Genomic DNA, 14,815 nt, shown 5'->3' with positions numbered 1-14,815 from the left:
AGATATAAGATCATACCTCTTAGATTGTTATCAGCAAGGTCTAGTGTCTTAAGGTGTGTGATGTTCCCAATTTGTGTAGGCATGTCCACTAAAGTTGTTGGTTGACAAGTCAAGAATCTCAAGTTGTGGACATTCAACCAAACTCACCGGTATTTCTCCTTCCAAGTTGTTCCGGGACAGCTGAAGTTCTTCGAGTCTTGGAAGGTTGTTATATCTGCAAATATCCTTTGGTACGGTACCATGGAAATAGTTCTCGCTCAAATCTAGCGAAACGAGAAAAGAAAGATTTCCAATTTCTGGTGTGATGCAACCTTTGAGTCTCTTATAGTTGAGATGTAAATGAGTCACTCTACTATTAGATGAATCACAAGTAACTCCTTTCCATGTACAAATAGAGGTTCCGGCGGTCCAATTGTTTTTCAAAATCTTGTGAGGATCAGAAGTGATGAGGGATTTAAAGGCAAGAAGTGCAGACTCATCATCGGTATTGATTTGATGAGTAGTAGCAAAGCTAAGACAAGAACACAATAGGAGTAGGGAAAGTATGAAAAATGGGGAATTAACTCTCTCCATATTGAAATTGTAGTGATGTGTGCGATCAAGAAGCAGCCTAGGAGATGCCCTTTTATTCAAAATCAAAATAATAGTATATTCCAATAAATATGACTGAAAGCTTCTCCAGTTACATTTTTTCAAAGTCTAAGTCAATTTCAAAGTGTAAAATTTTCGCAGTGCTAATTGTAATAATGTGCTAAGAAGAAAAATACTGGCAATTTTAATGTTGCAATTTCAAATCCAAGAAGAAGTGATTTATATTTAAATTTAAAATAATCTTTTCCAAGTCAAGCCAACTGCAAGTTTAAAATTACCAAACTTTTGTTGCCCCACTAGAAAATGAGGAAGCTTGGTCTTTGATGGGTTAGGGAAGTGGAAAATTGGTCAGCTTGCACTTGCAAAGGAAATACTCCTTCTGGTCCAAGATAGTTTAGTCGTATTCTTCAGGACTATCCAAAGATAGTGAAGTCATTTTATTTTTCTGACATACACTTAAATTTATTCTCCGTCATATTTTACCATCCTTTTCTCTCTTACTTCATTCTCCCTCGTGAAAAAGAGAAGACGCACAAGCTCCCATAGCCTTACGATAACAAATATATGGAAAAACTAAGAGAAAAGAGAACAAAATTAACCAATTCAAATTCTAATTGCAAATGCCGACTGCTAAATGCTAATTGAAGTGATGTGTTCAAACAAGAAGCCTAGGAGATTCCCTTTTATTCAAAATCAAAATAATATATTCCAATAAATATGACTGAAAGCTTCTCCAATTACATTTTTTCAAAGTCAAGTCAATTTCAAAGTGTAAATTTTTCATAGTGCTAATTGTAATAATGTGCTAAGAAGAAAAATACTGGCAATTTTAAGGTTGCAATTTCAATTCCAAGAAGAAGTGATTTATATTTAAATCTAAAATAATACTCCCTCCGTCCAAAAAAAATAGATCACTTTGTGTATGACACGGGTTTTAGTGTAGAATTGGTAAAGTAAGAGAGAGGAGGAGAAAAAGTAGGTAAAGTAAGAGAGATGGGGAGAAAAAGTGAGTAAAGTATGAGAGAGTAAAGAAAAAGTGGGAAAAGTATGAGAGATAAACTTTCTATTTTTAGAAATGAAACTACTTTTTGTGGACGTCCCAAAATGGCAAAATGAGTCTATTTTTTTTAGACGGAGGGAGTAAGTATTTTCTATGTCAAGTCAACTGGGAAGCAATCAAACACATCATTAGCCACTAACACGCACGAACTCCAAGAGCATAAATTATCAAAATTAGCACACAAATATCACACATATTAGTAAATTAACACATAAAACACTAATCGAAACACTTCAAGGTCCCATTCTGATACGAGCATACATTTATTAATTAGTTAGTTTTGATTTACCTTATATTTCTCATATTTGATTAGATATTATTAGATATTATTAGATTTGTTTTAGGATATTCTTGTATCCCTACGTATTATAAATATGTGTGGAGTATTCCATAACATTAATCAATAAGAATATCAATATTCGTTCATTCTTTTCTCCAAAGAGAGAAACCGTCGTGCTTGACGGCACTCGCCCGCTACAGACATTTATCGATCGCCGATCTACGGACGCCGTTTATCCTATCACATTCCCATGCTCAAAAGCCATAATTGAGCTAAGTGAGAAATTAGGGTTTATTCGCAATTCAGCGCTTCCTCAAAATTAACTGAAATCACAAAGCTTCTAGAACAATTGAAGCAGAGAGGTAGGAGCTGATCGAAGAATCTAATGATACAGAAAAAAATAGTAGAAAATGAAATCCATCTCGTTAAAGAAACAAACTACAAAAGAAAGGCTGACTAATTTTTGTTAATGAATCAAAATGGAGCGCATTGTAGCTTGATACTTCACAAACTTTATTATAGATACCAAGCAAAACGAGAGAAGTAGCAAACTTTATTATAGGTATCAATTCCAATTCCAATTGTGAATCCACTTCCATATCCTATCACAACACATCTCCAATCAAATCCATCTATGAATTCATATTCATCACCCTCTTCTTCTCCAGGCTGCATCGATATCCCTTCATCCTCTTTGCATTTTCTCGTCAACGGAAGTCCACATAATCCCAAGTTTCCCATATATGAATCATTCTCAAATGTGGAGAACTGATCGGATCGTGATATTTGCCCCAACAAGATTGTTCATTGAAAGGTTTAATTTCACAAGAAATGTCAAACTTGTCAATTCACTTGGAATTTCTCCATCCAGTTTGTTTGTTGACAAGTCCAACGATTCGAGTTGGCTTGGCTTAATTAATACATTTTTTGCCAATAAATTCAATTGAAGCCTTTGTCATGCATCAGTAAACCAACTGAAAATGAAAGTTAATGGGCCAGCTTGCCATTGACTTGACTTGGAATTCTTCAACAAGAGTCAGTGATGAGTTATGTGTCACAGATATGTGGAGCTCAGCTATCATTAATTAATATGATGTGAAACACAGTCATTAAATACACGATTAAAATGTGAATAATTCATCTTGTGAATATTTCGAAAAATTTATAGCTTTTCAATTTGGGTTGTTTATAATTCAAAAATAACTGATTTTACTTCACTTTACAAGTTATTTTTCATTGAGTTTTACATACCTACTCCAAAACACATGTACATTAGGTGAGATTTTATAGGCCGCATCACGGTGAATTTAAACTCTGAGACATTTGGAATCTGAAAATAATAGTTGAGGTATACTTACTCGTTAAATATGAATTGACATATCACTGATACACGAAACATTAATATATTGGATAACTAAAACAATATAGCCTTGTCCTCACTGCTGTCTTCTAGCCTGATTCCTCACAACTCTTCTGCCTCTATCTCTTTTTTTAGGGCGCTGGAAACACTCAAATATCTTCTCAAAAACATCATCAACTTTCTCAAAGTATTTATACCTGAAACTTGGGCATAATAAAAGCAACCACGAAAAGATTCCTATGCCAAAAACATATCCAGCAGCAACAAACACATAACCCCACTCGATCTCCCTATCCGATTCCACTTCCACGTGAGGCGGTGATGGTTTTCCATCACTCCCCTCACATTTTCTCGTCAATGGTAATCCACACAAGCCTGCATTTCCCACATATGACTCATTATCAAATGTGGAAAGTTGGCCAACTTGTGGTATTTGGCCCTCAAGGCTATTTATTGAAAGGTTTAACTTTGCAAGAAATGTCAACTTTGCCAATTCACCTGGAATTTTTCCATCCATTTTGTTTGAAGACAAGTCCAAAGACTCGAGCAAACTCATACTTCCTAGAGATGGCGGTATATGTCCATTGAGGGTATTGTGAGACAAATTCAAGTATCTAAGGGAGTTAAGATTCCCTAGAGAAGATGGAATGCCCCCTGAGAATCTGTTGGAAGATACGTCGAGGGTTGTAAAGGTATCTAGCAGTCGCTTCATTAACTGATCCAATCCTTTCAATGTGAGTTTCAACTCTAAATAAGATAGATATCTTTTTGTTTCATCATCAGTCTGGTTTTCTTTTGCATCTATCATACCTTGAAATTTGTTGATATATCTATCAGGTAAAATGCCAACAAATGCATTATGTGATATATCCAATACTTGCAACTTTGGAAATGGCCGCTCTGTGTTTGAGTTTGAAGCCACCAACGACATTGCACCATTGAACTTATTTGACCTCAGGACGAGGACGCGAAGTTGAGGGAGTGTTTCCATCCAAAAGGGAAACACATCTCGTATTTTATTATCACCAATGTCAATCCCCAGAACGTCTTTGCAGTTGACTAGGGTGTGGGGTAGTATTCCTTCCAATTTGTTTCCATTTAGATTGATTGACTGAAGACTGCAACCTTTTGTGAATGTAGATGGAATGGGGCCACTAAGTTTATTTGCATTCAAATGGAGAATTACTAGTGAAGCGCTTAAGTTTCCAAGACAATATGGAAATGATCCTTCCAAATTATTGTATGATAAAAAGAGGACCATTAGGAATCTCAAGTTGCAAATGGATGGAGGAATCTCTCCACTTAAGTTGTTGGCGTTGAGTTCTAACTGCAACAGCTTTGATTGATTCACAAAGGTGGATGGTATCGAACCTTCAAGATTATTTTGTGCACGTTAAGTTTCAACATTGATATATATAGAATTAAATTAAAACAACATATCATCTATCGTTGTCATAAAATAATGCATTGCAGTAACATATAAATAGTGAAAATTGATAATATAACATCTCGAATTTCCGAACCCTAATTCTAGAGTCCTAAAAACTTATTATTGATGACGTGGGGACGCGAATTAGTTTATGAATGCATTTATTGCATGAGATGCTATGGCCGAGTCGAGTCTAGGGTTTGCGTTGGAAGTTTGAAAAGTCAAACTTGTTTATTATATGATGTGGCATGTGATTTATTAATTTATGAGATGAAATATTTGTTTATGGGTGAGTGTGAATAATAGAGAAAATTTCCATAAATACTAGCCATTTTCGACCCCTTGATTTTTTAAGAAGAAATTCTATTTTTCCGGATTTAATTTAATTCTTGGGATATTTATCCAAATTAAATCCAAGACCCAATTATTCCTTATTTTAAAGAGAGAAAAATCGCCCCCCCTTTGTTTCTTGGTGATTTTCGAAAAATCACCTATTGTGGGAAGGAAAAAATTTATTTTATTTTAGTTAGCCCCTTATTTGATTTCCTTCCATACCTAGAATTTAAATATTCTACTAAATCTTTCCATACCTCAAGAGATCTTGCCATATCTTATTTTAGTTAATATTCAAAATCCATGCCTTATTTAAAAAGGCATAGGGGACGCCTATTTCAATCCCAAGTTGGGAGAATTCTTATTTTTATTTTGCTTCGCGATATTTTATTCTGCTCCGTAAAATATTCAAAACGAAATCTTGGCTAATTAAGAGCCTAATTTTCGAAACCTAGAGGATTTTGCCCTAGGATCTATTTTTGTTAATTCTTCTTCCCTACTTCACAATATTTATTTATTTAATTGTGGAGAATAAAATCTTACCAAATATTCTAAAGATCTTTTTGAGCTCTATAAATAAGAGAAACCCCTAAACCTAGCCCCCATAATTTCGCCCCTCACCATACTACACGCCCCCTCCCTCTTTTCCTTCTCTCTCAATTTTCTTCTACTTTACTCCATTAATCCTCCATCCTTTGAGAAGAATTTGAGTTTGAGCCTCAAGATTTTTGAAGAACCAAGTCTTTACTTCGTTTCTACCGTTCGTTTTTCTCAAAAAGGTATTCTTATAATTATCTTCTTCTTTCTACTCGATTCCTCTTCTTTCTAACCGATTAATCGGTATTTTTGAACCCCCATGCATCTTGTTTGAGTGAAAGTGGGATAAAAAGGGATTTGGAAATATGTATGCATGTGTGCGTGTGTGTGTGCGTGGTGTGTGTGTGTGTGTGCGCGCGCGCGTGTGTGTGTTGTGTTTGTGTGGAGTGTGTTTGATGGCTAAATACTCTTGTATGACACATGTTGATATTAGATTTAGAGTTGAGATGCGAATGAAAGTCGCATCATGAACATAATCCTTGTTTGGTAATCATAAGATAAATCGATGGGAAAAGGTAAAATGTAGAGGCATGCATGAGTTAGGAGTATGTATTGAATCTGATTTGTGATATGTGCCTATGTGATTAAAAAGGTGAAACCTCGGTTGCGAAGCAGGATAACAAAGGAAAGAACATACTTGAAACCTAAGTAGTCGAGGTGGGCTTTACTCTTAAACTCTTTTATGTGCAAATTTATGAATGTGGAGAAATAAGGGTGGTTTAACTGTTATGCCATGCCTATGTCTGTTTTATTTTATTGTGATACTGTGCGCCTGATGCCTAGCTTGTGAGTTCGCTCCATTGGGCTATCGGGCTATGGATATGTTTATACGAATTCGGGTCTGAGTACGGGCCGCAAACCCTACCAGGCTGTGTACACGAGGGGATCGGGAGCCGTCCTTGCTAGTCGGCCGGTCTCGTGGGCGAAAAGTATGGCCACACTTTCGTCGCACAATGGAATGATTGTGACTTTTGAATTGTTGAGGAAAAATGGGGAGTTATTTTGACTGGCCAGTCTATGGAAAATATATTTTGTGATACTCGTGATATTTCTCTTTTCATTGCTTAAAACTCGAGTTCACTTGGTAAGGGTGGCATAACTTATAAAATGCTTTGGCAATGAGCTCACTGAGTATTAAATACTCAGCCCTGCATGTGTTTTCCTTATGTGCAGGTTGAACGATGACGAGCGGTGGCGGGTGTTGAGCATGATAATTAATTAAGATGGTTGTTTTGAACTTCGAGCGTAGTTGTGTCTTCATACACAACTACTCTTTCTCTTGGTCGTTTTCCGCTGAGTTTTTGATACACTTATGTTTATTTCGAATATTTTGCACTCTCCTTTCGGTTTAGAGGCCTCAGACTATCTTGTGGTTTTTACCTTGGAAACTATGTCGTACTCTTGAGATTCTCGATCGTAATTTATGATACCTTTCTTTTTCTTATTGAAGCTTCTAGGTTAAGTTGTTGTTTTAAATGCTCTGATAGTTCCATTAAATTCTTGGCCAAAACTCTTTAAATAAAAACCCTAGCCTATATCGAATTCTTTGAGTCTGTTTTGGTAGCAGTCGCCGCATTTATTGTACCCTAGGAGGGCGGGTTGTTATAGATAATTTTCTATTTTACTTTTACTATGTTAGACTAGTAAAGCTCTTATTCAATTAACTCACTTCACTCACATTTTATTATAAAACCTATATAGTACTTCATCCGTCCTACAATAGGAGTCACATTTGGTGTGTGCACGAGTTTTAAGAATTGTAAAGAATAGTGGATTATAAAAAGTTAGTGGAATATGAGGTCCACTTTTTTTACATTGATTTTATAATAGAATGTGAGTGAAGTGAGTTAGTGAAATTTGGGTCCTACTTACCATTTATTGTAAATATGAAATGCGACTCTTATTGTAGGACAGACCAAAATGGTAAAATGTAACTCTTATTGTGGGACGAAGGGAGTATAAAAGTAAGACCCATATTCCACTAACTTTTTCTACCAATTTTATTTTCGAAGTCAAACAATTTCTTAAAACTCGAGCTAGTAAAAATGAAATATTTATCTACTGACAGATGGAGTATAACAAACTGTTCTAGCAGTGACATGCTCCCTCCTAAATAAATAGTCTCCTTTTTGTCATTTGGTTCGTTTTCACAAAATCAATTCACTTTCTATTTTTTGGAATATTTTTACCACACATGATGTTATTAATGATGTGTTTCCACTATCCACTAACATGACTTTTGAAAGAATTTCTCTTAATAGCTTATACTAATTTTACATTAATACTCGTTTCATCCCGAAAATCAAATTTTGGGGATAAGGGGGAGTAATATTTTAGATATTGTGAAAGCTCACCATTTAACTTGTTGGAGCCGAGCCATATGTAACGGAGATTTGATAGATTTCCGATGGTAGATGGTATGGGACCTTCAAATATTTTATTTGAAAGATAAGAAGGATATAAAATCAAATTTGTTAACATCTAAAATTGCAAATGCATATCATCTTGTCAACTAATTTATTGTAGATAAAAGCTCACCGTTTCATTTGATGGGAAAAAGCCCTAACTCATAAGTATAGATTCTCAATTGTGGATGGTATAAGTCGGTACAAGATGTTGGGAAAAGTTTTTCTAAAGACAATTTTAGATAGAGAATGATATAAATCAGTTATACTTATTAATTATTTTAATTATACTTGAAGGGAAGGGGAGTGTTGAAAGATCCCAATCCCAAAGCAACACAAATGTCAAGTTAGCAGAAGATTTCAGATTTAGTAAACTTTTACCAAGTCATGAGGGAATATTTTTTCATAACAAAAAAGATAGGGGATTTAGTCTATACCTAAGATGCTTGAAACTAAGAAACCAAATAAATGAAAACATCTTATGTGCTCATTCAATATCTTGAAACTTAACAAAATGCACATTCATTTAATTTTACTTATGGTAAAAAAATGTCTGTTATTGGAATTAGATGTTAATAGCCCAATTATAAAGATCTCATGTTGCATATACATGGAGGATAAGATCTTACCATTTAATACGTTGAAAGAGAGATCTAGGGACTCCATATTTGATAGATTTCCAATGGTGGATGGTATTGGACCTTGAAACAATTTAGTTAAAAATAAAGATATAATCAAATTTCTTTGCTTCTAAAAATGCATAGCATATGACCAGCACATAGGCCTGCAAATTTAATCCGCGGGTTTCAGGTATACCCGATCCCGACCCAATACCCGACAGGTTTTGGGTACCCGAAACACGAAATTATGGGTTCGGGTAGTTAAAGTTAGGGTTTTTCGGGTTTAGGGTACCCGACTAATACCCAATTAAACCCGATTAATTATGTATTTGTGATAAATATTTAGGTTCTTACTTGTTATCTTTTGAAAATAGTATATAATTATGCTTTCTCCATTTCATTTACATGTTCATTTAATGTCTTAAAATTATTTTAATCTCTTTTATGTTTCAATTTATGCTAAAAAAATTATTTTAAAATTAAATAGTGTGATTAATGTCTATTTTATAGTAGTATGGTGTTATTTTTAATAATTTCTATTCTCATCACAATATAATTTATATAAAGAAATAAATTTGAAATATAATAACTTCGGGTTTATGGGTACCCAATTCCGCATCGGGTATTAGGGTACCCGAATTTACATTCGGCTAGGGTATTGGGTATGATATTTTTAAGATTTCGAGTTCGGATACCCGAATTTTCGGGTTTGAGTACCCGCGGATACCCGAATTTATAGGCCTACTAGCTCATCTATATGGAATGCATTGCATTCTTTATTAAAAGTGGAGTATTATTTAATTCAAACTGTGGTTACGATCATTGCTAACATCCATTAGATCGAATAATAAAATCATCAAAGGATAGTTGATTATGCTAATTAATACGACTCTCCGTTCTAAAAAATATATGCATTTGAAATAACATGAAATTAATACACAATTAGTAAAATAAGAGAGAGAATGAGAATGGTACTTAAAATAGTGGATAGTGAAACCCTCATTATTATTAGTGTGTAATGATGGGCATAGTGGTATAAATTGTAAATAAATTGATGTATATGGGTAATGAGTTAGCGACAACATTCTATAAATAGAAATGCCATATTTTTATGGGACGACGGAAATTAGAAATTACACATATTTTTATGGGACGAATGGAGTACACCCTTCATCCTAGTCTAAGTGATACTCCCTATGTTCCACGTTGCTTGAGTCACTTTTTTTCATACTAGTTTTAGAAAAATTATAATGAATAGTTAAAGTGGCAAGAGTGTAAAGTAAGAGAGAAAAAATGAACGGGAAGATTCTCTTCTACATTATTCTATTTCTTATTTTACTCTCTTCCCACTTTAACTATTTTTTTTATCATTGTTCTACAATGAGAGCAAAAAAGAAATGACTCAAGTAACATGGGATGGAGGGGGTATATTTATATTTTGGCACACAAGAATTTTGATAGTAGTGTTTAGTGAATCAAATTGTAATGGTGAAATAAGAAAGCGAATAAGTAAAAAATAGCAAGAGAGAATAAAGTAAACAGAAAGAGAGAAAAAAAGTAAAAAAAATGAATAAAGTAGGAGAGGTAAGAGCATAAAGTAAGAGAGAGAGAGGAGTTAACTAATGCCCAGAAGAAAACGTCTCACTTAAGTTGCAATATCTCAAAAAGGAATACGTGTCACTTAGGCTAGCTAGGCGGAGGTAGTATATTGCATGAGAATGCTTACCATTTAATTTGTTGGAATTAAGCCATAAGTAACGCAGATTTGATAGATTTCCAACGGTAAATGGTATGAAACCTTCAAAAAATTTATTTGAAAGATAAGAAGGATATATAACAAATTACTTTATATCTAAAATTGCGCATGCATATCATCTTGTAATATAATACTCCCTCCGTTTCATAGTAGTTGAGTCATTTTACCATTTCGGTACGTTCCATAGTAGTAGAGTCATTTCCATTTTTAGTAAAAAGTCAAAACATTTTTACTCACTTACTTTATTCTATTTTACTTTATCCTTTCTTTGTCTCTTTACCTTTTTCATTTTCTACATTATTCTTCTTTTATTTACCCTACCACTTAACACGATTTTTCTTAAATTCCGTACGGAAAATAAATGCCTCCACTATTATGGAACAAAGGGAGTAGTATATTTTACGGTCATTCAATAACTTGAAACTTAACAAAATGCAATGCAAGTAATTTTACTTATGGTAAGAAAATGTTTGTTATCGGAATTAGATGTAATGCACTTCCAGCAGTAAACGTAGTCGACGCCAAAAATGGGTTGAAAACTTCCTTTGTCAGAATAACTTGAAATTCACACAATGTTTGCGAATCGAGCTAAGAAATCAAAGTCATCGCGACAACGTTTAGGGGGCGAAAAAGACCATTTAATTTGGAGGATGGGATCTTACCATTTAATTTGTTGAAAGAGAGATCTAAGTTCTGTATATTTGATAGATATCCAATGGTGGATGGTATTAGACCTTCAAACAATTCATTGAAAGATAAATAAGGATATAGACATAATTTCTATACTCCTAAAAATGAACCAGCATACATCTACGAGGAATTCATTGCATATTCTCCAAAAGTATAATTTAATTTTAACTATGGTTATGAACATTGCTAATTGCCATTAGAAAGAATAAGAAATTTAAAAAGAGATATGTCAAGTTGCGAATTACTAGCGAAAGCTCACCATTTAACTTGTTGGACTTGAGCCATATGTAACGCAGATTTGATAGATTTCCAATGGTGGATGGTATGCGACCTTAAAACAATTTATTTGAAAGATGAGAAGATTATAAACCACATTTATCTACATCTTAAATTGCACATGCATATCATGTTGTGAACTAATATATTGTGGATATAAGCTCACCGTTTAATTTGATGGGACAAAGCCATAACTCGTAAATATAGATTCTCAATTGTGGATTGCATAAGTTGGTAAAAGATGTTCGTAAAAAGTTTTTCTAAATATAATTTTAGATAGAGAATGATATAAATCAATTATAATTTGCAAGAAATGTTTGCTTTAGCATTAGATGTTTATATCCCGAGTAGCTAAATATGGGTCCAGCTTGCTTAAATCAAGTACAGCCACATAATTAAATATCTTTAGGGCTTGTGATTTCTATATTTCTAAATAAATAAATAAATCAAGTGCAGACACATAGAGATCTCATGGTGCATATATATGTAGGATGGGATCTTACCATTTAATGCGTTGAAAGAGAGATCTAGGGACTCCATATTTGATAGATTTCCAATGGTGGATGGTATTGGACCTTCAAACAATTTATTGAAAATATTAAATAAAAATATAAATCATATTTCTTTTTTTCTAAAAACTGCACATGCATAGCATATGACCATCACATATATGAAGAATGTCCATTGCTTTCCTTTATAAAAGTATTATCTAATTCAAACTGTGGTTATGATCAATGCTAACAGCCATTAGAAAGATAAACAAATTCAATATTTATGTTTGTTAGTTGTGTCTTTCAACAACATCTTTTAACATGTGATTTTCGTTAGGTCATGAGCTTGAGTACAACATGATGTTACTAAAGTTGTGGCTATAGAGAATAATAAATCATACCACTTAAAGAATTATTCTTGATTCGTAACTCAAGCAGAGCGGTCAAGTTCCACACTTCTCTTGGAATTGATCCACTAAGTTTGTTATCATCCAACCACATCATCTCTAATTTATTAAGAGCACCAAACTCTTTAGGAATAGTACCTGAAGAATTATAAAGTCACCATAGTCAAGTTCCCTCTAACCAATAGGTCTGAGATTCGAGTCAACAAGGGGAAGATGGGGAACCATCACTGATTCTCTTTGGAATAAAAATAATAAGTTGATAATCAAGAATATGCTGAAAATTTGTTAAATTTCAGTGTAGATATAAGACCATACCTCTTAGATTGTTCCAATTAAGCCATAATTCCTTAAGGTGTGTGATATTTCCAATTTGTGTAGGTACATGTCCACCAAAGTTGTTGTATGACAAGTCAAGAATCTCAAGTTGTGGACATTCACCCAAACTCACCGGTATCTCTCCCTCCAATTTGTTGATGGATAGCTGAAGTTCTTTAAGACTTGGAAGGTTGCTATATCTGCAGATGTCCTTTGGCAAGTGACCATGAAGAGAGTTTCCACTTAAATTTAGAGAAACAAGAAAAGAAAGATTTCCGATTTCTGGTGGAATGCTCCCATTGAGTCCCATACGCGAGAGATTTAAATGAGTCACCCTATTATAACACGAATCACAAGTAACTCCTAACCATGTACAAACAGAGGTCCCCAAAGTCCAATTTCTTTTCAAAATATTGTTAGGATCTGAAGAGACGAGGGGTTTGAAAGCAAGAAGTGCAGACTCATCAGTATTGATTTGATGAGAAGTAGCATGGCTAAGACAAGGAAACAATATGAGTATGAAAAGTAGGAAAAATGGGGAAACTCTCTCCATGTTGTCGATGCAGATTGCTAATTACAATTATGTGCTAAGAAGAAAACTCTTTATATTCAAAGTTAAAAAAATCTTTTCCAAGTCAAGTTAACTACATAGTGTGAAATCAGATAATTATCCAGCAAATCAAATTGTTAAAGAAGCTAAAGGTGAAAAAGTTGTGGAAAATGTGTCTGCACCATTATCTAGTCATATCAAAAGTGGAAAAAAATAAAAAAGCTAAAGGTGGAAAAATAAAGGAAAATGAGTAAAGGGAAAATATGTGTACACTATTAAGACAGCCAAATCAAAATGGATAGAAAGGAGATAGGTGGTAAAGAAAAGTGATAAGATGCAGCAAAAGGAAGAAGATAATGTGTGCAATTTTTCTTTATCAGAATCAATTATTTTGAAGAAAAGAGAAAGACAGAAGAATCATACTAGTGGGCTGAGATTTGTCACCTAATTTATCTTTTATATTCCTATATACTAGTACTTCCCCGTCCCATCTGCCATTTGGTGTAACACCCCGACTTTTTGACATCTTAGCTATTCTCAAAAGGGCGTTGAATGGCTAGAAAAAAAAAGTATATCGAACAAACGTTAAAACAATTAAAGAGACATTGAACGCATACGTTCGATCAAGAAGATTTTCAAATTTCGTTTAGTACAAAAGAATTGAAGTCCAAATAAGCAATCAAGTCCATAATGGTAAAGTATAAGTGTTGGGCTATGTTTAATTTCTCTTGAGCCCAAAGTCTTTTATGCTCAGCCCAATAACTAGAAGATCAGCCACTTCGAAGCCCAAACCACGGCCCGTGTCCAACCAGCCCGTCGAGCCCAGGGCAGCGATCCCATGTCTCGGACAGCAACGTGGCAGCCAAGCCATTCCCTCACCTACAAGAGAAATTAAAGAACTACTATTAGAAGGAAGAAACAACCCTTCTTTAACCACGCTGGCCCTGCGGACGTGAGCGCCGAGAGAGTCTGGAGGGGGGCTCCTCCTCCGAAGCATCATCGTTCAGGTCGAAGGCGCGTGAGTCACTACTACTGCTGTAGTTGCCGGCGACGCCCAGTCTAGTCCGCTTCGGCCCAGAGACAGGATCTTTGTCGATGAGGACTCTGAATTTCGGGCATTCACGCAGCACGAGGTATTCGTCCCAGTAGGTAAACTTCGGCCACGATTCAGTATTGAACAACTGATACGACAACGCTCGTACGTCGGCTTCGGTGCGGCCGCTCTCAGCAAGGCGGAGTTGGGTCTCGTATATGCCACTGAATCTCTTCAACGCTTTAGTAATCCTTCTGAACTTCTTCCGGACCTGGCTAGCCGTACGCTCGACGCTCCCATCTGGTTTGAATTCGTTGTACACATCGAGAACGCGATTCCAAAAGCAAACGTCGGTCTGATCCGTACCGACTATAGAATCGGTCGTGACCGCATACCAGGCTCTGGCTACAGCAATGGATTCTTCATTGCTATAGTAGGTCGACCGCCGGCTTCCACCGCCACCGCCACCGCCACCGCCACCGCCATCGCCATCGCTGCCGCCGCCACCGTCACCGCCGCCGCCGCCCCTCGCCGACCACTTTGGCCGCCACCTCCTCCGGTGCCCTGCTCTCCTCGGCGGCCGGCGCTTCGACCACCGCCGCCGCTTCACCACCCACCATTT

The 14,815-nt window shown here is 35.4% G+C and overlaps 1 protein-coding gene across 6 annotated transcripts; it reads right to left on the bottom strand.

Moving 5' to 3' along the window:
- Nucleotides 1-3,262: 3,262 nt before the first annotated feature.
- LOC125200857 (receptor-like protein 9DC3) lies at nucleotides 3,263-13,167 on the bottom strand. 6 transcript variants are annotated; one of them, XM_048098661.1, is made up of 9 exons: nucleotides 12,611-13,167; nucleotides 12,290-12,433; nucleotides 11,901-11,972; nucleotides 11,381-11,452; nucleotides 11,094-11,165; nucleotides 10,402-10,473; nucleotides 8,685-8,756; nucleotides 8,005-8,076; nucleotides 3,263-4,662 (listed from the first exon to the last, which is right to left on the bottom strand). In XM_048098661.1, the coding sequence occupies exons 1-9, from the start codon at nucleotides 13,161-13,163 to the stop codon at nucleotides 3,368-3,370; spliced, it is 2,424 nt and encodes an 807-aa protein (XP_047954618.1). In that variant the 5' UTR covers nucleotides 13,164-13,167; the 3' UTR covers nucleotides 3,263-3,367. The 6 variants fall into 6 exon arrangements, with proteins under 6 accessions (XP_047954618.1, XP_047954622.1, XP_047954621.1 ...); XM_048098665.1 differs by lacking the exon at nucleotides 8,685-8,756; XM_048098664.1 differs by lacking the exon at nucleotides 10,402-10,473.
- Nucleotides 13,168-14,815: the final 1,648 nt, after the last annotated feature.

The sequence above is a fragment of the Salvia hispanica genome, chromosome 1 (genome assembly GCF_023119035.1).
Source record: "Salvia hispanica cultivar TCC Black 2014 chromosome 1, UniMelb_Shisp_WGS_1.0, whole genome shotgun sequence".
In the NCBI taxonomy this organism is placed as follows: Eukaryota; Viridiplantae; Streptophyta; class Magnoliopsida; order Lamiales; family Lamiaceae; genus Salvia; species Salvia hispanica.
The sequence above is the reverse complement of the archived record's forward strand: the minus strand, read 5'-3'. Positions and strand labels throughout refer to the sequence as shown.